This window comes from Aspergillus aculeatus (assembly GCF_001890905.1).
Source record: "Aspergillus aculeatus ATCC 16872 unplaced genomic scaffold ASPACscaffold_2, whole genome shotgun sequence".
Taxonomy (NCBI): domain Eukaryota; kingdom Fungi; phylum Ascomycota; class Eurotiomycetes; order Eurotiales; family Aspergillaceae; genus Aspergillus; species Aspergillus aculeatus.
The window spans coordinates 1,029,436-1,052,799 of NW_017962977.1; the positions used below are offsets into that span (position 1 = coordinate 1,029,436).

Consider the following 23,364-nt stretch of genomic DNA (forward strand, 5'->3'; position numbering starts at 1 on the left):
TATCGATAATCAGCACCATTGCCTGCGTAGCGACGATAGTGACGATCAATGCTTTTGCATGAGCCAGTTTGACACCTGAGGCCCAAATTATGGGCCTGAAGCGTCAGGCTTCCAGAAAGGGCCACGCACAGACCACCATTCTGATCGAGCCTCGATCAAATCCGCCGCAAGTCCTCTATCTTCTCCATCCGCACCAAATCTCCTTATTTCTCATTCGACCTTTGAACCGCGCTCTGCGGCAGTTGTGTTGCTTTTGAATCCGGTTCAGGAAATTTGTCTTGAGCGTCAATACACCATTCAGTCTTGTCCTCAGCTACGTATCTCGCGTCTTAAATCTTCTGCAGCTACCGCAACGGAAGCTGCGAACACGCTGCAATGTACAATCCTTACCAGCGTATGTCCTTGAACTGCCGTCCCCTTCACTTTCTGTGACGCGCATACTAACCTTGCAAAGCCCCTGGCCTTTATGGCCGCCCACCAGATTTCGGAAGCTACCCTGGAGCACCTCCGGGCATGGGTAAGGCCATCATCAATTCTTATGATCGCTGTCGCATCACATATTGACTTCGTTAGCTCCTCCACCAGGTATGGTCGCACCTGGAACGACTCCTCCGCCGGGGATGCAGCAGGCCAACGCGCAACAGCCCGGTCGACCAGCTGGCTTCCCAGCCAACTTCCAACCTCCCCCCAACATGCCCAATATCAATTTCTCTGCCCCGGTCATTCGTCTCGGAACCTCAGGCCCGTCCAAATCAGCTACGCCGGATACCAGTAAAGAGCGCGGTGGAGATGCTCCCGGCCGACGGGCCGGCTTGGGCTCTTCCAGCTTAGAGTCTCAGCGTCAGAACGTTCGCGATGCGATGATGCAACTTCAACCTCCGACGCGAGAGGAAATCGTTCGGACCATCTTTGTGGGCGGCATTACGGAAGGCGTGGCCGGGGATGAAGGCGTGGAGAGAATCTTGCGCTCAGCGGGAACCCTTCGGCGCTGGATTCGCGCCACCGATGCAGATGAGAAACCATGCAAATTCGGCTTTGCAGAGTACGAGGACCCTGAAAGTCTTAGCACTGCTGTGGAAGTGCTAAAGGATGTGCAAGTGCCTGTGAAGAGACAGTCACCGCGGGAGGGAGATGACAAGGAAGAGCACGAAGTCGAAAAGAGTACTCTACTGGTACGTTGCCTGCTACTCAAGATGTCTAACTGTACTGACTGTGTCTTTCTAAAGGTGGTTGTTGATGAGAGCTCATTGAAATACCTGGAGCAATACGAGTCCGGCAAGGGAGAGCAGGATCCAGCCGAACGTGAGGCGCGGATAGGTGCTGCACGCAGCACCCTTGAGGCCGTCTTGTCGGATCTGTGTCACCCCACTGCACCCACACAGAAGGAAGATGCATCGACTATCGATCGTGAAGGCGACACCGCTATGAAGGATCCGGAGGGACAGAACGACGGAACATCCGCGGAAGTCGTTACTATTCCAATCACAGTGGAGGATGAGCTTTCCGATATTCCTCCTGAGATGAGAGAAACGGTCGCGAAGGAAATTGCTGCCTTTCGTGAGCGTAGCAATCGCCGGGACATCGAGCGGTTGAAGCGGGAGGAAGAGATCGAGTCTATGGAGCGAGCACGCAATTCCGGATCCCGCATCAATCGACTGGCCTCACCTCCTCTTTCTGCCCCTAGTGGGCCTGCTGCTGGCGCCAATGGAGTTCCTTTGGGCCCTCGCGACCGCGGTGTGCCTTCTGGGCCAAAGGCATTCGGAGTTCAAGTCCCCAAGGACTACCAGAAGGGAGTTTCTTTCGTCAACGGAGGTAATATCAATGGGGCTACAACCGTCTACATCGACCGGGAAGATGAAGACTCGGATGCTAGCGACGAGGAACTAGAGCGCCGTCGTCAAGAAAAGAAGGAGTCCGAGCGTGAGAAGCAGTTCCTCGACCAGGAACGCCGCTGGTTGAACCGTGAGCGCAGCCGAACTGCTGCTTTGGAACGCGAGAAGAAGCGAGACAAGGAAGAGGCAGCCCAAGTACAGGAGGTGCGCGATGAGATGGACAAGCGGTATCGGGAATGGAATGATGATATTGAGGCCAACCGCAAGTTGGAGGACTATTATGCCGATCGGGGTGCATGGCTCCGCAGCCGGGCGGCATTCCGAGCCCGGGAGGTCAGCATGGACGAAGCGGATCGGGCGGCGGAAGAAAGAGAACGGGCCCGGTCCGTGCAGCAACGGGAGCAGGCCCGCGGCATGGCAGACGACTTCCTCGCTCGGCAGGCCGAAGAGCTGGAGTCACGTACTCAGGCTCCCCGCGAACCCCAGCGCTTCAAGCTTTCTCTCGGCGCAGCCGCGCAGAAGGCTCAAGCTGCCACCTCCCGCCGCACTATCGCGGAGGTCGAAGGCTTGCTGGAAGACGAAGAGGAGCCACAGGCCACCGCCAGACGACCTCTTATCCCCATCAAGTTCGACAGTGCTGCCGAAGCGGCTGGCCTGTCCGACGAGGAACGCGCACAAGTCGCCCGACAACTGGCTGCGGAGATCCCCACGGACAAGGAGGGACTTTGGAACTGGGACGTCAAGTGGGAGTTCGTGGACGAGAGTGTGGTCACCGAACAGCTCAAGCCTTTTGTGGAAAAGAAAATTGTCGAATACCTGGGCGTGCAGGAACAAATGTTGGTGGAAGTGGTCGAGGAACATGTTCGAAAGCATGGACAACCTCAAGAGCTGGTGGAACAGCTGGAGGAGGTAAGTTGTCTATCTGAGATTCGTTGTTTGATCTTAACTAACTGGGTAACCACTAGGCTCTCGACGAAGAGGCAGAGGTGTTGGTCCGGAAGCTATGGCGGATGATTATCTTCTTCTCGGAGAGCGAAAAGAGAGGTCTTTCCGGTTAGACGAAGGATTTCATTATTTTCTTGGGGTCCAGTACTGCCATGAGTCACAAAATGAACAATATGAACTGGATCGTGGTGTATTCGTGCTAAAACTACTTCTTGCGCAAGGGCGTGTTGCATTGCATTGCATTCCCGCATCTGTCCCAACCTACTTTGTAACTTATATCATGCTGCAGCAGGTTCCTGTTCCCTCGTAACACATCAAGCTCATCTTAGATTTACTCTTCCCCCACGCCAGAATATCCACTGACAGTCACGCGGGCCTCCAGGCAAAAAAATCACTCACTTTAAGGCCTGGATTGAAGTTGATTAAATCAAGAAGAGCTGTGAGTGGCGGAGAAACCCATCCCACGGCCAGCCACAATTCCTCCGCCAATCGGGCGGGGTTTCCCCACACGACGTGGAGGGGAAATGGGGGAAAGGCCAGTCCCCTCCCCCGCTATATAATCATCCATCGTCCCCTCGACCGGGGTTTCTTTTGCAATTCACAGACCTGGAATAATCCCAATTGACCCCGCCTCAATCAGACAAGATGGTCAAGATCACCAGTTTCACCACGCGGGACGTGAGGTTTCCGGTATGGCAGACCCTCGGACATGTTTACCCCTCTCTGTTTACTCTTTCCCTTCTCCCCCCCGCAGCATGCTAATCCACTTTACGTTCATGACAGACCTCCCTTGACAAGACCGGTTCCGATGCCATGAATGCCGCCGGTGACTACTCTGCCGCCTACTGTATAATCTACACCGATTCCGAATACGCTGGACATGGCATGGTAAGCCGATCGTCGCCTAGGCGAACCGAAACAAGCCCCCAAGACGAGACTAATCCTGAAGACAGACCTTCACAATTGGCCGCGGCAACGAGATCGTCGCCTCTGCCATTGAGCTTCTTGCCCCTCTCGTCGTTGGCAAGGACCTCGACGAGCTGACTGCTGATTGGGGCAAGACCTGGCGGTACCTGGTGTCCGACAGCCAGCTGCGCTGGATCGGTCCCGAGAAGGGTGTCATCCACCTGGCTCTGGGTGCTGTGGTCAATGCGCTCTGGGATCTGTGGGCCAAGACCCTTCAGAAGCCCGTCTGGCGCATCGTCGCGGACATGACTCCCGAGGAGTTCGTCCGCTGCATTGACTTCCGCTACATCACCGACGCGATCACCCCCGAGGAGGCCATTGCTCTCCTCAAGGAGGTCGAGGGCGGCAAGCAGGAGCGTATCAAGGAGGCCGAGCAGAGCCAGGCCGTGCCGGCCTACACGACCAGTGCCGGTTGGTTGGGCTACTCCGAGGACAAGCTCAAGGCGCTGCTCAAGGACAGTGTGGCCCAGGGCTACAAGCACTTCAAGCTGAAGGTTGGCGCGAACGTCGAGGAGGACCGCCGGCGGTTGGCGATTGCCCGTGAGGCGATCGGTTACGATAAGGGAAACATCTTGATGGTAGACGCTAACCAGGTATGTGTTACTTTTGCCCAGGTCAAAGCAAAAAAGCTCGAGTAACTAACCCACGGTGTGTCAAACCAGGTCTGGTCCGTCCCCGAGGCTATCGAGTGGATGCAGCAGCTCGCCGAGTTCAAGCCCTGGTTCATCGAAGAGCCCACCTCCCCCGACGACATCCTCGGCCACGCCGCCATCAAGAAGGCCCTCGAGAACACCCCGCACGGCCCCATCGGCGTGGCCACGGGCGAGATGTGCCAAAACCGCGTCGTCTTCAAGCAGCTCCTGCAGGCGGGAGCGCTGACCGTCCTTCAGGCTGACGCCTGCCGTGTCGGTGGTGTCAACGAGGTGCTGGCCATCTTGCTGCTGGCCCGCAAGTTCGGCGTCCCCATTGTCCCCCACTCCGGTGGTGTCGGTCTGCCCGAGTACACCCAGCACCTGAGCACGATCGACTACGTGGTGGTCAGTGGTAAGAAGAGTGTCTTGGAGTATGTGGATCACCTGCACGAGCACTTCGTGCACCCCTCCAGTGTGAAGGACGGCTACTATGTTACGCCTTTGGAGCCTGGATACAGTGTTGAGATGAAGCCCGAGAGTATGGATCAGTTCGCATTCCCCGGTGAGGAGGGCAAGAGTTGGTGGCGGACGGAGGAAGCCAAGACCATTCTGGAGGGTCCCCGGATTGTATAATTGATGGGTATGACATTTTACGAATGATTTTGTATATAGATCGCTGAAGCGAAATGAGAAATGTGTTCTTGTTCTTGGTCATTTAGTATACGATACCAAGCACGGCTTGAGTAGAATTGCCGAGGAGTGAAAGCGAGCAGATGGTCTAGCTGCGTATGCTGTGGGCGGACTGGAAAGAGCGGTAGAGATGGACTTCCTTCTTCTTGGGTATATAGGTCTGTTTTACAATCATGATAATACTAAGAATGGCGAGAGGCTCTAGACGTTCCTCGTAAATCTTCACCATGTCTAAGCTCACGGATAGAGCTGTAGATGAATTGTTCCAGATACACTCCCTTGCAGCAACAAGCATGCAACAAGTCATCGCCATTGAATGCCAAAGATCTTAAGCGCCTTTCCGACTCCAGGCTTTTCGCGTGCTTGCTCTAGAACGACTCGGGGGTGGCCTAAAAATGTCAGTCAATCCACCTATCCAATCTACCCCTATAAAAAGCACTCGCACTCACCTTTGACTTCCAGGGCAAGCAGCTGGTACTCCCACTCATACTGGTCCAAGGGCTTCATCATGTGCACGAACACGATACCGGTATTGAGAGGGCCCTCGACCTTTACCACGCAGACAGTCAACAATGTAATCCCGAACTGAACCCACCACTCCACGGGGAGAAACGACATACATGGAAATTCATCTTCAAATGTTCGCGGCCCATTCGATCCTGGAAAACCGACGTCCTGCGCGCACATGTATATTAGCATTTAGAACGTTATTCCTCGCAAAAGTACACGAGGTATGGTATGGGTATGTATGGCCTTACGCAATCGGTCGGTTCCGAGCCCATCGGCTCCAGGTACTATCCCCGTACGCCTTGATTTCCCTGCGATCACCCAGAAGATTCGTACACCGCGGGTCGTCCTTGATGCGCTCGACTGCCTTTTCAAACTGCCAGGTCTTGCTGTTGGGAGAGAAGACCTCGGTGTAGAGGAGGTAGAACACTCCACCCTGGTACATAAAGCTGTTTAGATTCGGCTCAGAAGACGCAGCAGGCGTAATGTGATTGTGCGAGCGACAGCCCAAAAAAAGAAAAACAGACTCACCGTCAACACGGCACCAGCGACGACCACGAGGAAGTTGACCGACTGCTGTGTCGCCCGCGCGACCTTCTCCCGGCCGCTCAGCTCCCCCCACTCGTACCGGCCATCGTCGGACAGGACTGTCACGTTCCTTCGTTTGGGGGTCGGGTTTGATCCGGGCCCTGAGGTCGCATAGTATCGCGCGAGGGCGGTCGTGCGGGGAAGCGCTGGACGCAGGAGGTGAGCGGCGGTGGAGGAGGCTCGGAAGAGGGCAGGGTTAGGTCGGAGGTGGGCGAGCATTGTGGTGGGCGGCTAGTTCAGCTGAGTACCAGTAAAGGCCTCATGGAACGAAGAGTGGCTGTTGTGGTAGAGAGGTGGTGAACATGGGCAGACGAAGCACAAGTTCGGAGGTTGTCTGCGCAATCTTTACTCTTCCCGCCGGGCAGAAATGAAGCAGGAAGCCATGGATTGGATGGATCCCATTCGGCGACGGCAAAGGCCGACTTGAATGGAAGAAGAAGCGTGTGGGGGTGCGGAATCGGAGTGGGTCACGTGCGAAAGGGCCCTGGCCTGGTTTCAGCCGCCGCCGACACTCGTATTTGCAATACGTCTGCCGCCCTGAGCAGAAGGGATGTACAGTACTGTAGGTGGTAGCTACGTCAAGGTATGATTTTCATGGATTACTATGAGGAACTCCTGTCAATTTTCTAGATGAGGGAGATATGTGGGAGTCATTTGAGTTACTGTTTAGCTGAGCCAGTGATTTTTTTTTTCTTCGAAGCTCGCTCTTGTTTGTTTGTATGCCTCCTGTGTTTGCCACAACGAGCAAGGAATGGTTGTTGCAGAAGTGCCACTAGCTTAAAGTGAAAAATACGGGGGGTGGTACTCAGTCCCAATCCGACCACGTTCGCTCGCTCCTCCCGGGCTGCTTTTTGGATCCTGTCGTTCTCCCTCATCTCCGACCGATCTCCCTCCCTACCCCCTCTCTCCCTTTGTCTTCGACATCTACTTGGATTCTGTCTCATATCCTGAGACTTTTCCTTCTATTCAACACCAGTCATCATGTCTGCCTCCAAGGCGGAGTCTCAAAAGATCTTTGAGAAACTCAAGCTCAAACCCGCAAACAAGGTACGCCGTACCCCTCCCCGCCTAGCAACCGATCTCAGTGCTGACACGATTCCGCACAGATCTGCTTCGATTGTGGCTCCAAGAACCCAACATGGTCGTCCGTGCCTTTTGGTATCTACCTGTGCCTTGACTGCTCAGCCCACCATCGTAACCTGGGCGTCCACATCTCCTTTGTTCGCTCCACGAACCTCGACCGTACGCAAGTCCTACCAACAATCCTATCGTGATGCTAACGACTGGCGCATAGAATGGCAATGGGAGCAGCTCCGGATGATGAAAGTCGGTGGAAACGAGTCTGCCACTAAGTACTTCCAATCGCATGGAGGGTCTGCCGCTCTGGCCAGCAAGGACACCAAGGTCAAGTACACATGCAATGCCGCCGTCAAGTATAAGGAGGAGCTGAAGAGACGGGCCGCTCAGGATGCGCAACAGTGAGTCTCTTGCATGCACATCACCTATAGCAATTCGTACAGTATGGGGTCTGATCGTACGCTCCCTCATTAGGTATCCCGAAGAAGTGGTGATCACCGATATCCCCGTCGGCACCTCGTCCAACGGCTCCAGCACCCCGGCCGGTGACGCTGATGACGATTTTTTCTCCTCCTGGGACAAGCCGTCCATCAAGCGGCCAAGCAACCCTCCTTCCCGCACGGGTACCCCTCCCGTTGTGAGTCGCACCGCATCGCCCTTCCTGAACTCGGGTGCCAACGGCTCGCGCTCCAAATCCCCGCTTTCCGCCTCCGATAAGGACAGCCCTGCTGCCTCTCCCGCGCCGGCCGCTATTCGGGCCAGTGCTGCTGTTCGCAAGACCTCCTCGACCGCAACTGCGAAGAAGGGCAGTGTGTTGGGTGCCAAGAAGGCCCCCAAGCTTGGGGCAAAGAAGATTGTTAGCGGTGCGGACATGATCGATTTCGACGAGGCGGAGAGAAAGGCCAAGGAAGAGGCTGAGCGCATCGAGAAACTGGGTTACGATCCCGAAGCCGAACGGGCTGAGGCTGAGTCCAAGGCTAAGGCCACCACCGCCGCCGCGCCGATTGCCTCCCCTACCCCTATCAACCCCTCGCGGACATCTCAGGAACGCAGCTCCGGTGATGTTGAGCGCCTTGGAATGGGCATTGGGAGACTGGGATTCGGACAGACTGTTGGCGCACCGAAGCCTCCTGCTCCGAAGAAGTTGGGCTTTGGCGCTGTTGCTACCAGATCTGCTGCTGATGGTTCGTTCTCCTGTGTATTCGTAGATGTAGTATGGGTTGCTAATAGTCTCACAGACGAGGAACTGAAACAGGCCAAGTCCAGATTTGGCACTCAGAAGGGCATCTCGTCGGATGAGTTCTTTGGACGGGATCGCTTCGATCCTAATGCCCAAGCCGAGGCCAAAGAGCGTCTTCGTCAATTCGATGGAGCCACTGCTATCTCCAGCAACACCTACTTCGGCCGCCCCGAGGACGATCTTCCCGCCGAGAGTGACACCTATGGAGACATCGAGAACGCGGCGAAGGACTTTGTGCGTCGGTTCGGTATCACAGCCGGTGATGATCTCGAGAACCTGACGCAGCTGGTTGGAGATGGTGCCGTCAAGCTACAGGGTAAGTCTTTGTTCTACTCACTCTCTTCGCAGGAAAATCATACTGACAAATTGTTGCTCTACAGGTGCTATACGCAGCTATCTTAACAGCTAAACGAGTCCTTTTTTGTCGTACCTAACGCCTTCAATTCCCCGCTTCTCGCACCCATCTTGATCTTTTTGTGTTAGCCAATTCTATCTTCGATCTCCTTCCACATGTGGCGTTTACATCCTCATGAACTTTCTATTCCCCAGATCCGTACCATTCCTAGACAGACAACTAACCCGGTCGACTTCCATCCGGACGTGCAGTGCTTCGCAGGCTGCTAGACCCCGTCATCACTTGATGCGGTGTAGATCAGACCGGCCTTTGCTCGTCAGTCGTTGCTTTTTTTTACTTTTCCATTGTTCAAAATTACCGTCAACAATGTTTCGCTACTAGCTTCGAAACGCTCCTTGGGATTCTTGTATATTCGTTGCATATAAGTAGTGTGCTTGCGAGTATTAGGAAACTGCATCAATGTAAACGCCTAGCATTGGGTTCTTTCGATTCATGGGATGCAACCGTGCTAAGAACAGTCTCGGTCTATATAAGCCGGAGCCACCAGATACAAATCCTATACACAAACAAATTTTTTTAGGGGAGGGGGGAGGGAATCTTATACGACACCCCTATAAATGGCATCCGCCACCCTCCCGACCTGCCACATCTCCTTCACATCGTGCACGCGCACGATATCGGCGCCTCCAGCGATACTGGCCGTGACCGTGGCTGCCGTACCCCAGGTGCGCTCACTGGCCTTGCTCACGCCGGTCAAGCGACCGACGAAGCGCTTGCGGCTCGGCCCCATCAACCAGGGGAAATACTCGAGGCCTTCAACCGCGCCGGTGCGCAGCTGGGGCAGGTCGCGCAGGAGGGCGAGATCGTGCGGCTCGTTCTTGGCGAACCCGAGGCCGGGGTCGAGGATGATGCGCCAGCGGCGGACGCCGGCGGCCTCGGCGGCGGCGACGCGGTCGCGCAGCTCGCGGCCGACGTCCTGGACGACGCCGTTGGGGTAGTCGGTCAGCTGGGTCATGGTGGCCGGGGTGCCGCGCATGTGCATCAGGATGATGGTGGCGCCGGTGCGCGCGGCGGTGGGCAGCATCTCCGGGTCCAGGAGCCCCGCCGAGACGTCGTTGATGATGTCGGCGCCCGCCGCGACGGCCGCCTCGGCCACCCGCGCCCGGTACGTGTCGATGCTGATCGCCACGCCCGCCGCCTCTGGGATCGCCGTTCGGATGTGCCGGATCGCCGGCACCACCCGCCGCAGCTCCTCCGCCTCCCCGACGGGCTGCGACCCCGGCCGCGTGCTCTCGCCGCCGATGTCGATGATCGTCGCCCCCGCGCGGATCATGCCGCGCACCGTCGTCGTGAGCGCGTCCAGGTCCTGCGGAGAATGGCGCCCACCGTCGGAGAAAGAGTCCGGCGTCAGGTTGAGGATGGCCATGATGTGCGTGCGGCGTTTCGGGGCTGTGGAGTGGATGGCTGGAAAGGTGGAGGAGATCGGGGTGGTGGCCACGGGGAAGGGCGTGGGCGGGGCGAGGGATTTCAGGTGCGCGAGGTAGGTGGTGCTGTGGCCGGGGAAGGGCGGGCATTCATGGGGGATGAGTCTGGCGGTGATCAGCTTGTCTGGTTGTGCTTGGGTTTGGGTGTCTTGAGGAGGGTCCATCCTGGTGAAGACCTACTGACTCAGGGGGCGAAGGACGAAGTCGCGCTCCAGCATCAGTTGGTGTGGAATGCTGAGCCGTTCGTGGGAAAAGATCTGCTGGTCGTACAGGAGGATGTCCAGATCAATAGATCGGGGCCCCTTGTCGATGAGCTTCTTCCTGCCCAGGCCGATTTCAATGGACTGCAGGGTGTCGAGGAGATCCATGGGGCTTAGGCTGGTTTCTACCTGTAGATCGATGTTAACAACCATTGCGGTTGCATTGTTTCTGGGGATGTCTGGGCACAGAGAGATGGACAAACCTCGCACACTCCATTGATGAATGGATCCTGGTCGAGAACGTACATAGGAGCTGTCTCGAAGAGCGAGCTGGTTCTCTTGACCCGGATACTGGCTCGCTCCATCTCACGACAGGCGGCCTCAATCATCTCAATGCGGTCTCCTACGTTGCTCCCAAAGGCGATGAATGCGCGATGCATTGGGGGCTGATGGGCGTCCATGCTGGCGTTGAACAGCGCCTGTCGGCTAGTTGAAACCCGTCTTATGGAAGGTCTAGATGCTAAGCCTTCATGACCGGGTTTCCTCGGTCTCAATGCAAGTAGAGATCGTCTCACCAAAGAAGGTCGGGACTGTACATGTCCTAATTAGGGGTTAGCTAGGGCTATGAAAACTGCGATGTAGAGGGGGAAAAAGTTCACTGGACGCTAAGGGGTTCTAGAAACAAGCATCAACAGGCCATTGGACTGCGAGGGTGGGTCTTAGGGACTCCATACCAGATGTAGACAATTCTCTGTGAGGGGCGTGGGTTAGATTTAGTTTCAACGGGCAACTTTGACTGGCAAATAGACCTGCCTCTTCGGTGAGCCTACACTCGAGGAGTAGGCACTTCCACCAGGCCGTCCGAATGACTGGGACAAGCAAATCGAGGCCTCACTGAGCCGGCTCAGTGAACCGGAAGACCGAAGGGCGGTATTCAGGGTGGCAGCATTGCGATACCAAGTGGAAGAGGACCGATATGCCATTCTTCAGGCGCCCAGGACGAAATGTAGCAGAGGTTACCAGCGGCGAATGCGAATGCGTGGGAGAGGGAGAGCGGAATACGTCATGCATCAGAGCGACCGAAGCCCGAGCGAGACTTTGGCGCCCCCTCAGTCAGCTGATTTGATGCTGTTGGTGCCTGAGGCATGAAGCGCAATCCTGCCGCGACGCCGCCTCTCTCTCCCCCGCATTTCCACATTTTGCCTTCAGCTAATCGGGGCCAGCGCACGGTCACAAACACCACCTAGCGGGCGACGCGCCGGTCCCCGGGGGGGACATCAACGGCACGAACAAGACGGTTTTGGAGATGATCGAGCAAGACACACTGGGGTATCGGGTGGGTGATCCCAAGGAATATAAGGGGGCCATGGCCTTGGTACGCGGCTAGTATAGTAGCACTGTAGAGGGTCACCCTGAGGTGATGGAGATCATCATGCGAATCGGTCACCAGAAAGTCACCTGTGGCCTGAGGATTAAAGCTCAAGCCACTCAATAAGTAGAAAAGCAGTACTACATTAAACTTCAAGTACAAAAACAAAGTTGTTTAGTCTTTATAGAAATTTGGTTGAATAGTTTATATAGTACTTGCAACTCTCAACGAAAACGTAATGCACTTGGATTGCTTGCTCGTGACGCTGAATTGAGGCTGATCGTACACAGTTACACAAACACGAACTAGTACACTACTCATAAATAAATCATGTGCCCATGGCTAACAACCCTTGATGGCCTGAGGCCGGTTTGTGGGTTCGGTAGCCAGTCAAGTGTGACGAGGCGGGAGTCGGTAGCCGTCCGTCTGATCGACGATCATCATCTCGACTGGACCGAGGCACAACCCCCGGGGCAATCCTCACTCCTCGGTTCTCCCTCCCCCTCCTTGTTTGCATTCTTTATGACTTCCAGTCGTATTTCCCTTCTTTCAAATCCTTTTAAATACTTCTCCTGAGCGTCTTCTATCCCACTTCAATTTCCATCTTATCTTGATCTAGCGATACCCACTTTGCAGCTCCGTCCTTCTAGCCCTTAAGCATGGCTTCTCCTCGTAAGCTTCCGTCGCTACCTACCCCGGATTCTACCACTGTCACATGTGTGACAGCTGTGGTACCCCCAGACGACTTTTCAAGACCCTCCCTGCTGACCATCACACTTTCAATATACAGAGCAAATCCGTACCACCCTCACCGATCTTTTGAAGATCAACCACCCCATCCTGCTGGCAGGAATGAACGTGGCCGCTGGGCCCAAGTTGGCCGCAGCGGTCACCAACGCCGGTGGCCTGGGAGTCCTTGGAGGTATCGGCTACACCCCCGACATGCTTCGCGAACAGATTGCCGAACTCAAGAGCTTCTTGAAGGACCAGAACGCACCCTTTGGTGTTGACCTGTTGCTTCCCCAGGTTGGCGGTAGTGCTCGGAAGACCAAGTGAGTAGTAGGACTAGTTTCGCATGTGATTTGCCGATCATCTGGATCGTATGACACGGTAGTCTTGCCGAGAAAGCTGGAGTCGCTAATTCCTTTTTCCCGTCAGCTACGATTACACCAAGGGCAAGCTCAACGAGCTGATTGATATCATCATCGAGAGTGGCGCAAAGCTTTTCGTCTCGGCGGTCGGTGTGCCCCCCAAACATGTCGTCGAGAAGCTGCACAGCGCAGGCATCCTCTACATGAACATGATCGGCCACCCTAAGCACGTGCAGAAGGCCCTGGATGCCGGCGCCGATATCATCTGCGCTCAAGGTGGTGAAGGAGGTGGTCACACCGGCAATGTTCCCACGACCATCCTCATCCCCACGGTGGCCAAGCTGTGCCAGGGCCGGAAGAGCCCCTTGACTGGCAAGCCTGTGCAGGTGGTTGCTGCCGGTGGTCTGTACAACGGCAACTCCGTCGCTGCTGCGCTCATGCTGGGTGCCTCGGGAGTCTGGATTGGTACTCGCTTCATCCTCTCCGAAGAGGCCGGCGCTCCCAAGGCTCACCAGGAGGCTGTTCGCACCGCTGGCTTTGAGGACAACGTTCGCACCATCATATTCACGGTACACTAACCTTTCCAATGTAAACCTCGAGTGACATGTGGCTAACAAGGCAATAGGGTCGCCCGCTCCGCGTCCGCAATAACGAGTACATCCAAAACTGGGAGGAGAACCGACGGGACGAGATCAAGCAGCTGACCTCGAAGGGTATCATCCCCGTCGAGCACGACATGGAGAATCTCCCCGACGATGTCGATGACTCGGTGCTTGAGAACGCGCGCCCTTACCTCATGGGTAAGGTTGCTGCCGTGGTCAACGAGAAAAAATCCGCCAAGGCGATCGTTGACGAGCTTGTGACGGATGCCGCTGCTTTGTTGCAGAACGGCCACAGGATGCTTGCGAAACTGTAGATATTAATTTGCCTGATACCTATGTTGCATATGTTTTCAAAAATTTTTGGCCTGTGCTATTCTGCTTTTTTTGCTTCTCGACGATGCTATTATACGCATTATAGCTGTTGGTTATGACCCACTGAGTGATTGAATATCCTTAGGTCTGTCTTAGATATAGCTTCAATCGACTGGGTGACTACTTGCTAGTACATAAACACATCTCTTCATAAGACTGGCGTTTTGGTCTCGTGAGGAAAATGGACCGTCCAAGTAAGTTGGAATAAGCTGGAGATGTACATGTGCTCAGTTCTTCGCCCAAATGGTCCCTGCATATTCTTGGAGAATTTCCTTCCTCTTGGATCAGCCTACACAAAGGATGTTATGTCTCCACCCGTCCAGCAAGTCATTTCATGTGTCACATTCATGGTCGAAGCGAATACTGATACTGAACCCCATGAGCACATCTAGCTCTTGTCAGCACACGGCACATTAAACAGCCATACAAGCAATTACGTTACCACTGCCCGCTTCCCCGGAACTTCGGATTCAGCAACTCGGTTCATGATAGGATCATAGAGAGCTGCCTTCTTTACCCGCACAGTAGATGACTTATTCGCATGCGGAATGATCTCACAGAACTTACACTTCGGGGCCAAAGAATGGCAATGGAACTCGGGAACGGGCATTTTTTGATGGAAGGCTCTGATACTCACGACAACACCAGCTGCCATTGCATGGCAGAGGAATAAAAATCCTTCGGAGGGATCTCCACACTCGACATCTTGTACTGAGCGGCGAAAGTGGTTTGTCACAGTGCTTGCGGTTCGCATAATGGTATTGTTGTAGTATGCCAGACGGCCCCGGCATGTGTGGGTGGCATGAGCCACTTCAACAATTCATGCCTTGACGACTCCCCTCACTGCGGACGGTCCGATTATCTATGGTACAGCAATTTCAGGGACAGTACAGACACCGTGCCCAAACCTACAGAATATGTGCTTTCCACCAACTTATCACATTTGTCCAAAGATATGCTAGTGGTGATGAGATGTAGAATACCGCCGATAAGCAGTCAGCCGGGTGGAACGTGCAGCCCTGGGCTGACTTGCGATATATGTTAAGCTGAGGAACTCTGAACTTGTATAATAGAGTGCTTCCGGCCTTGTACTGTACTCGACGAGTGACTTCCATGTTACTACACACGTACGCGATGCTCGCTAGCCCCCTGGCTGACACACAGACAGGCGCCTGGTTCTGAGGTACAGAGGCACTCACCCTGGAGCATTACAGTAGTACAAATGGGTTGGGCTGCATAAAGTTCTGAGGGCTGTCGATCGCTTACTACACTATCTTCTCAGGGTTTTCGAAAGGGACGGGTAAGCATCTGCATCCTCGCTGTTGCGGTATCCCCCAAGCCATGACACAAAACAGTGCCTTAGTGTTCGCGACAGCCCGTAGCAGGGATCAGCATTCCTAGGCTCTGTGTGCTGTGCTGTGCTGTGCTAGCACCAGCGCCTCGGGTCAGTTGATCCATGTCACATACCACCGGATAAGTCTATGCTAAAAAAGTGTGCAGCAAGATTGGGGCAGCGCGAGCCACTCCCTATACGAGGCTGCTGAGAGAAGCCCAGAAAGGTGATTCTTGCCATGAGCTGAGCGGTTTGCGAAGGCCGCTCGTTGGCAGCCTACTTCATCTTTGGACCAGGCTGGCAATGAAACATTTGTATATCGATCTGCTCAATCCACTGCGCCAGGCTATCCTGCTGTGGAACGTTGCATCATCCTTCCTCGATGTCATAGCTGTGCTGTGCTGCTAGTATCAAAGACGAATATATCACGATGCTATATCACACTTCAGAAAAGACTAGGTTACGGTTTTGTAATGGTGTCGATGGTCGGTTCACTTCAAGGTGTACTTCGCGACGGACGTACACCCAGCGCCAATTCGGCTTATGACCGCTCATCGACCACCAAAGCAGCCGGTCGATGTCTAGTGCATGAATTCGCGGACACGAGTCAAGAAATTAAGAAGAGAAATGCATATAGTACAGATCCCACCGGAGCAACACTACACGGACCAACCACTCTTTCTGGGAAGGATACGCCGATGCGATCCCATGAATGAGACAGATAGTCAGGACGGGCACGGGACGGGGGTATCGCCCCGATCTCCGGCGATCGTGTACATGCCCCGATGTCCTCAATAAGAATGCGGACTTGTCGCAAAAGCAAAAGGGGGCACCACTGACAAGGATGAGAGGAGTCGACGTACTTTCAAAACGAGTGAACGACACTAGACAACCAGGCTAAGCTCGCGGAAGCGGCACGCGCCTCGGATACATTCCGTTGGCGCCTTAGGTTTAGAGTACGTAGCTCTAGAGCCTCCAGGCAAAAAAAAAAAAAAGTCAATATCGGTGTTAAGCTTCAGAGCTAAGATTTCATTTCTCGGAGGAATCGGAGACAATGCACTCGTTGAGGAATGGCTCTTCGGATTTTAGACTTTCTGAGAGCAGGCTAGCCTGGATGTGGTATGATTCCAGGAACGATGTCGGGGGCAGCCTACCTCGCGGGAAATGAGATCCCGGTTTGAGATTCATATCGCTAGATGCTGGGTCTACGGGAAAATAATCAGTCTACTCGGCGGATAGAACATGGACGATGCGTAGTTGACACAGCCGACTGTTAGAGATTGTGGTTTGAGTTTGTACAAAGTAGATATTGTGGAGGGTTTAGGTATTAAGGGTCAAACGGAAGGGAGTCAGAAGTCTATATATATCATAAAGGTACGCAGCTATATCTCAGATGCACGGGATCGGACATCGGCCCCCAGATCTGTCGACCTATATGCGCGGTGGATGTAATCATTACATATATCTATTAGTGATTCTGAAATGCTATGTCGCATTAATGAGCTGGCGCTACAGGGATACCATGAAGCTAACAATGTCGGCTACTTGACTCTAACCAACGCCGTTAACGCCATCTTATTATTATTGCCCTACATGAAGGAGACAGCGACGCACATGTTAGCGGCTGCAGTCTGCCAGTTCGAGGGCTAACAGCCGACACTAACCGGGATGTCTCCTTGCTGTCGTCCACGGAAGTCTCTCCATGCGGATATCCACCGCGTTGATAGAAAAGCCTCTTCTCTCGTGCAGTTGTAATAAAAGGAAACCTCAAATTAGACTAGGTAAAGCTACGAGAATCTCTGTATTTGCCGATAGTTCACCTTCGCGTACATTGTACTCCCTATTGAAGGTATTGGTGGTACTCATACTATGTGCGGTACGTACTTAGTATAGCATGTCAAAATTCTTCCACCAACCGCCTAGTCAGCCCAATCACATCAACCCCGAATCTAAGGTACAGAATGACTGATCTATCGGCCAGCCCGCTCAGCAAGAACAATTGGATCCAGTGCCAGCGGTTCGGGTCTAGTTCTGTTCTTTCATCGGCTCGGCAAAGTACCCGCTGACTAACGGAGCGGAGAGAGAGGAGATATTCGGTGGAAAAAGCTCTCACTTCCTCCATGATTAGAGGTTCAATTGGGGAACCTGACTCAATTGAATGGAAGTGATAGGACGGACCAAATGCTATGCACACGAATGAGAAACTCGGGTCTTCAAGTCTTTGCTCGGGAACCCGAGCCGAAGAGGGTACAGTACAGGATTGTGGTGCCTGCAGTGGTCAAACCGTTCAAACCCGCGCGCGCTGCGCTGTCCTGTCACGCGCGCCCGCCAAGCCTGATGAGAGAGAGTTTCCCTCGGGAAAAGAAGCAAGAAGAAAATTCATCTCCAAGGCTAAATGGGGGACTTGGAGGAGGGTTTAGATGGATCTTAAGGCGGGTCTAGATGTTTTTTCTTGTCTTCTTCTTCTCGTAGAAGTGGGCAATCTGGAATGGCTGGGGGAGGGATCCATATCAAGAACTCGATCATTGTAAGGCCAACCAACGCCTCCATGCGCAGAATGTCCTTTGAAGCCTGAGTCGAGAAATCTCCAATGTTCCGCGGCATCAAGAACATGACAAACGTCTGCAGTCTATCCTGGTGCCTGGTTCAATTGTGGATTGCATTTAGTAGTCTAGCTCTTGGTACGGCATATCCGGGCCCTGATGCCTTTCCTTCTCCCTCCATGCTTGCTCTTTTTAGAATGGCAGCTCCGACAGCAAGCAAGCTCGCACCAATGGTAAAACGAGGCGCCGCTACCGAAGTTTCGGTTGCCTTGGGTGGGCTTGGCTTGCTGGATGAAATGGATAATTCCCGCAAGGCGTTTTCTTCCTAACACCGGTTGTATACTATTTGTCGCGAACGGGAAGGAAGAGGCTTGGGTTCATCGGGAAACTGATTAAAAATTCGAGTTTTGGTGTATGTAGGGGCAGTGACAAACACAATTTCCAGCACGGGTTGTGAGTTGCTCAATTAAGGTAACGTCCTCGACTGCTTCCTTATGCACAATTGCACATCCTGAGCGGAGCGAATGATCGACGCGACTCATGACGGCGGCCCTGAGAGGTTTCCCCATACTTAGATTATTAAAAGAGGCGAAGGGATGATGTTGAGGAGCATCAGAATTGCCAGGTGTCTCAGAGGACCGGAAGGTGACAGAAGCCGACAGTTTCGACTCTCGAGTCATCATTACGCTGGTCTGGGCGATTGGAGGCGAAAAGCTAGGAAGATTACGGGAGGATGGAGGCAGCGGAGTGGGGTGGTTTTTCCTTGCACCGGAAGCTGGTGGAGTGCGAAGTTCGTGGAGATCCACAAGTTAATGCTCGACGGTACGGGTACAGTGCGGTACCTGAATTGCATGGTTGATGACAGTCCGAAGACTTACAGAGCACGACAGAGTTGCCAAAGCCACCAGAGGCGACGAGGTGTAAAGCCATCGCACGGATTGATGAAATGGATCGGATTGATATACTAATAGGGGACAGATGTCCAGACGCTAGATGCCGCTGAGCAGGGGACGGAAATTGCCATGTTGCAACAACATCAAACAGGATCTGTCCCTTCCGAGCTGACTATGTCGACATCCCTATAGGAGATTGCGGCCGAGGTGCATCCGAAACCTCCTTTGTCTTGCTCATCTACGGAGTACTTGGATGCGAAATCGCCATCTCTAGGATAGATTAATCGCAGGTGGGTGAACTAGGTTATGTCCAGAAAGGACAATGCAGTTATTTCGTCGTGGCCCAGGAGCTGAGCTGGCAGCAATCTAATAACCCTTGCGCTAAACAATAATGTCAGGCAATGGCTGACCCCCGGAAATATTCCTGCCTGGACGGGTGAGGTCGCAGTACTAGGTACAGTACTAACTTCCTAAGTTCTTATCTCATGCTGCAGATGACCAATCACCAAGAGCCGTGGCCAGCTGCGAAATGAACCGCCACGTTCCAATCAAGCAGCGTCGATGAGCCGGGGGTGAATGCGCCAAGTCGCACGCATCTCTTGGTGCTATTGCTTGTCTGAAGCTTCGCTATCTGATAACGATGGACGACGGCGATCCCCGCGACCTGTCACATAGAGAGGCCGCGAGCACGTAGGTTCCCGAAGGCGTGGGGTAATCGCAGAGTCTGGGGAAGAGATAGGATGGTGCCGTAAGGGCCATGCAATGGAACGGGAGGACTGGAGAATGCTGGACACCCTCAATGAGGGGGTTTGCCCACTACTCCAGATCCCTGTCGCAAACGCATGGAGCCGCGGGCATAGTCTGACGACGGACATCTCTAGTTTTATTTAGCACAAGCCATGCGTTGGACCAGCGTAATGTATTGCAGAGGGCCATTAGTCAAGTCACTGAGGATGAATACGTGCGTGAGTGGCAAGAATGATCACCCAGGAGAGTATGAGTAGTCAAGAATCATCGGCGATGGCCGAATAATGAGAAGGATGATATCAGCATGAAGCAGATGTTCACCCCGTCTGAGGTAGGAGAAGATAAAGATTGAAGGGGAAGGCTGATATGGATAGAGTGCGACAGATAAGGACTGGAGGGCAGTTTGACAGCAAGAGGAAGGACTGACCCCAAGCTGAGTCGTTTGACCACGATTTCCTTCCTCATCTAGACCTGACGGTACCTGACCTGTATGTACGAACAAGCAACTAACACCAATACATAACGGACTGTTATCATTATCAAATCACTCAGGGTTGGAGCCCAGATAGTGTCCCTTGTTGCCTATCACCAGACGAGGTCTTATCAAAGGGTGGAACTCATTGCCACAGACCCCACCGTGTAGCAGAGTTTTGCGGGCCAATCCCGCCACGAGGGCTGTTGAATTCTGTAATCCATGTGGTGCTTAAGTCCAACTTCCATCCAATGAAAGAATTTGTGGCTGAGCATTACACGGCATGATTGGGACAGGGCATAAGCTTGTGCGCACTAGGGCTCAACCAGGACCCATTTGGCTCTGTGGGGCATTTTCCACCTCTTCTCGAAACCGGTGCACTGTTTCCATACCATGGGCCTCTCACTTGCAACACGCGACACTGATCCTGAATCTACGGGCCGGTTTTCCTTTTTTCTTCTTTTTTTCCCAATCATTTTTTTTCCCGTTTCTTCTTTGAGTTACGCGGTCGCGGCGGTTTTCCGACTCGGAAGCGATCATTACATCGATCTGGATCCGGTGGGCCTTCGCTCGTCTCGGACTGGTGTGGGCGTAACTGTGTGTGTGTGTGTGTGTGTGTGTGTGTGTGTGTGTGTGTGTGGTGGGTAAGAAATTATTCGCCATGCCTCGCTGAAAATCACTTATTAGACGCTTCGATCCCACCCCTCCTACAGAGAAAGATAGAAAAAAGAAGGAAAGATGTGGTCGTCGTTTCGTCTTTCCTCGTCCCTCCCCCTCCCCCCTTGAGTTCATACTCAATACTCGAGCTTTTCAAGCTCTTGTATATACCAATCACCCTCAATTTCGAGTCTTTAGTACTCAACCCTTTTAATCCAACAATCTTACACGCCGTTGAGATATACGCGTTACATCATGTTCGGTGGTATCGATTCGGAACGGGACCTTGAAAAGGCTCCCCAGGTGGCCAAGGCGCCTATGGATGACAGCAGCGATGGCGCTGTCCCTGGGGAAAGCTTCATGTACGGCAACTCGGTCTACGCAAAGCTTCAGCGGCTGGCTGGAAAGTTCAACATTGAACAACGAGGTGTCGAGCGTGTCCCCGAGAACGAACGGACGGATACCTCGTACTTCAACATCAGCAGCATGGTGTGTACCTAGCTTACTGCATTATGCTCCTGTCTTACTGGCTCTCCGCCGGTGCTCACAAGACCGCCTCCCAAACTGACCCCTCGCAGTGGCTGGCAGCCAACATGGTGGTTAGTTCGTTCGCTATCGGTATCTTGGGACCTGAGAGCTTCGGGCTTGGCTTCGTTGACTCCATCCTCGTCTGCCTCTTCTTCAACCTGATCGGTGTCTTGACTGTTTGCTGGTTCTCTTGCTTCGGTCCCGCTTTCGGTCTCCGTCAGATGGTTCTATCCAGATTCTGGTTCGGGTACTGGCCGACAAAATTCAGTAAGAATCCCTCGCCTCTCAAGCTTCAGACACGGCGTGCTAACCCAATCGCCGCGCAGTCGCTCTTCTGAATGTCTTGTCCTGCCTGGGTTGGTCTGCGGCCAACTCCATTGTCGGCGCTCAGTTGCTCAATGCCGTCAACAGCGACGTTCCTGGTTTTGCAGGCATTTTGATCATTGCCGTCTGCACACTCTTCGTCACTTTCGCCGGATACAAGGTCGTTCACTTGTATGAGTTCTACAGCTGGATCCCAACCTTCATCGTCTTCATGATTGTTTTCGGCATGTTTGCTCACTCTGGAGATTTCTGGAACATTCCCATGGGAACCGGGGCCGCTGAGATCGGCTCTGTCCTGTCATATGGTGCAACCATCTATGGTTTTGCTACGGGATGGACCAGTTATGCCGCTGATTATACCGTTTATCAGCCCTCGGACCGCAGCCGCCGCAAGGTTTTCCTGGCTGCTTTTGGTGGCTTGATCCCTCCTCTCCTCTTCACTCAGTTCTTGGGCATCGCTGTCGCTACTGCCGCCATGGTTAACGATGGAAACAACAAGTACGCCACTGGTTATGCGCAATCCGGAAACGGAGGCATTATTTGGGCTATTGTGGAACCTCTCGGCGGATTCGGCAAGTTCTGTCTGGTTATCCTCGCCCTCTCCATTATCGCCAACAACTGCCCCAACATCTACTCCGTCTCTCTCACTCTCCAGGTCCTGAGTCACCAGACTCAGAGAGTCCCTCGTTTTATCTGGGTGTTCCTGGCCTCGTGCGTCTCTGTTGCCGTTGCTATCCCCGGATACTCTCACTTCGAGGAAGTTCTCGAGAACCTGATGGACTTCATCGCCTATTGGCTGGCCATCTACTCCGGTATCGCTATCGCCGACCACTTCATTGTTCGTCGTGGCTTCGGTGGATACCGCCCCGAGCACTATGACAAGCCCGAGAAGCTTCCTTACGGCTTCGCGGCTTGCATCTCTTTCGCCTTCGGCGTCGTCGGCATGGTCACCGGTATGAGTGAGACCTGGTTCGTTGGACCCATCGCCAAGCGCTCGCATGGTGGTGACATCGGTTTCGAATTGGCCATATTGTTCTCGTTCGTCGTGCATGCTATCGTCAGACCTATCGAGCTGAAAAAGTTTGGCCGGTAAATGCGTGCAACTTTCTTACTGTCTTTCTATATACAACAATTTGGGAATGGGTTTTCTTGGGAATAGGTTATAGTCTTTTTTTCATGTCTGTTATGAGGAATCAGCTTGTCTATGGTGGTTCTCAGTTGGAACCAGACGGCTTCCGTCATGCTAGCTGGTATTTTGTACATAGATATAATTGTTGATTCTAATAACTCCCGTGCAGATGAGCCGGGAAGTCGAATACGAATGAAGTCGTCATGAAAGTTCCTGCTCCGAGTTTGAATTTCCTAATGATGTTATCATCGCCTAGCAATGCTGTTCTGCAGCACATGCTTTATAGCTGATTCTTACGCAAAGCAAACCATCGCTGTAACATCCAGATCCAGGGTGAGTTGCACTATCTACATCCCAGATTGAAGCCTGCGAATGGTAGAACATCAACAAGGACTACTCGACCTTTATGCCCCTTCCAGCCCGTGCAGGATAACTCCACGTGGTTATTGATATTAGATTGTTTCTCCCCGTACCTCTGTCTCTACGATGAGCCTTCAATTTGCCCTTATGGCTGGGATATAGCCAGCATAGCCCTTCGTTCACACAGTGCCAAATGTAAAGGATCCAAGTCTAGTGGTGAAGCATCCCGTAAGACATCTATAATCGCATTGCATTGATCGTAGATGGATATGGATACTTAATGAGTTGGCCCCGGGCAGTGCGTATGTTCTCATATACTAGAGTCATATCTGATGCGTCGAAGCTCGTAGATACTATCCTGGTAACGAAGTTCGTCAATATCTCAGCTCTTTACTTACTGCTCACCATCTACTGTGGTCCCTTCAAGT

General features: G+C 53.4%; 8 protein-coding genes across 8 annotated transcripts; 6 read left to right on the forward strand and 2 right to left on the reverse strand.

Annotated features, from left to right (window-relative positions):
* Positions 1-179: 179 nt before the first annotated feature.
* On the forward strand, positions 180-3,123 carry ASPACDRAFT_111523 (uncharacterized protein). Its single transcript, XM_020195566.1, has 5 exons — positions 180-394; positions 455-517; positions 574-1,172; positions 1,227-2,741; positions 2,798-3,123. Exons 1-5 carry the CDS (start codon positions 376-378, stop codon positions 2,888-2,890), a joined length of 2,289 nt encoding a protein of 762 aa, XP_020059990.1. The 5' UTR covers positions 180-375; the 3' UTR covers positions 2,891-3,123.
* A 227-nt stretch (positions 3,124-3,350) lies between these two features.
* Positions 3,351-5,087, forward strand: ASPACDRAFT_1852588 (mandelate racemase/muconate lactonizing enzyme family protein). The gene is made up of 4 exons (XM_020197258.1): positions 3,351-3,467; positions 3,561-3,665; positions 3,731-4,336; positions 4,406-5,087. The coding sequence occupies exons 1-4, from the start codon at positions 3,423-3,425 to the stop codon at positions 5,006-5,008; spliced, it is 1,359 nt and encodes a 452-aa protein (XP_020059991.1). The 5' UTR covers positions 3,351-3,422; the 3' UTR covers positions 5,009-5,087.
* Positions 5,088-5,213: 126 nt separating this feature from the next.
* On the reverse strand, positions 5,214-6,381 carry tim21 (the record flags this gene model as incomplete). Its single annotated transcript, XM_020204377.1, has 5 exons — positions 5,214-5,454; positions 5,515-5,614; positions 5,686-5,740; positions 5,824-6,008; positions 6,104-6,381. Coding segments are annotated over 5 exons (704 nt in total), but the record flags the coding sequence as incomplete, so codon positions are not given.
* A 709-nt stretch (positions 6,382-7,090) lies between these two features.
* On the forward strand, positions 7,091-9,192 carry ASPACDRAFT_75182 (ADP-ribosylation factor GTPase-activating protein). Its single transcript, XM_020204378.1, has 6 exons — positions 7,091-7,207; positions 7,267-7,402; positions 7,455-7,638; positions 7,712-8,421; positions 8,476-8,793; positions 8,858-9,192. The coding sequence occupies exons 1-6, from the start codon at positions 7,142-7,144 to the stop codon at positions 8,884-8,886; spliced, it is 1,443 nt and encodes a 480-aa protein (XP_020059993.1). The 5' UTR covers positions 7,091-7,141; the 3' UTR covers positions 8,887-9,192.
* Positions 9,193-9,430: 238 nt separating this feature from the next.
* Positions 9,431-10,977, reverse strand: ASPACDRAFT_57041 (folic acid synthesis protein; the record flags this gene model as incomplete). Its single annotated transcript, XM_020203206.1, has 3 exons — positions 9,431-10,421; positions 10,497-10,705; positions 10,780-10,977. 3 exons carry the CDS (start codon positions 10,975-10,977, stop codon positions 9,431-9,433), a joined length of 1,398 nt encoding a protein of 465 aa, XP_020059994.1.
* A 1,398-nt stretch (positions 10,978-12,375) lies between these two features.
* Positions 12,376-14,074, forward strand: ASPACDRAFT_75183 (nitronate monooxygenase). The gene is made up of 4 exons (XM_020204379.1): positions 12,376-12,557; positions 12,676-12,937; positions 13,044-13,545; positions 13,602-14,074. Exons 1-4 carry the CDS (start codon positions 12,545-12,547, stop codon positions 13,890-13,892), a joined length of 1,068 nt encoding a protein of 355 aa, XP_020059995.1. The 5' UTR covers positions 12,376-12,544; the 3' UTR covers positions 13,893-14,074.
* Positions 14,075-17,759: 3,685 nt separating this feature from the next.
* On the forward strand, positions 17,760-18,393 carry ASPACDRAFT_111530 (uncharacterized protein). Its single transcript, XM_020195567.1, has one exon. The coding sequence runs from the start codon at positions 17,874-17,876 to the stop codon at positions 18,153-18,155; it is 282 nt and encodes a 93-aa protein (XP_020059996.1). The 5' UTR covers positions 17,760-17,873; the 3' UTR covers positions 18,156-18,393.
* Positions 18,394-20,542: 2,149 nt separating this feature from the next.
* Positions 20,543-22,779, forward strand: ASPACDRAFT_111533 (cytosine permease). The gene is made up of 3 exons (XM_020195568.1): positions 20,543-21,084; positions 21,174-21,390; positions 21,450-22,779. The coding sequence occupies exons 1-3, from the start codon at positions 20,851-20,853 to the stop codon at positions 22,538-22,540; spliced, it is 1,542 nt and encodes a 513-aa protein (XP_020059997.1). The 5' UTR covers positions 20,543-20,850; the 3' UTR covers positions 22,541-22,779.
* Positions 22,780-23,364: the final 585 nt, after the last annotated feature.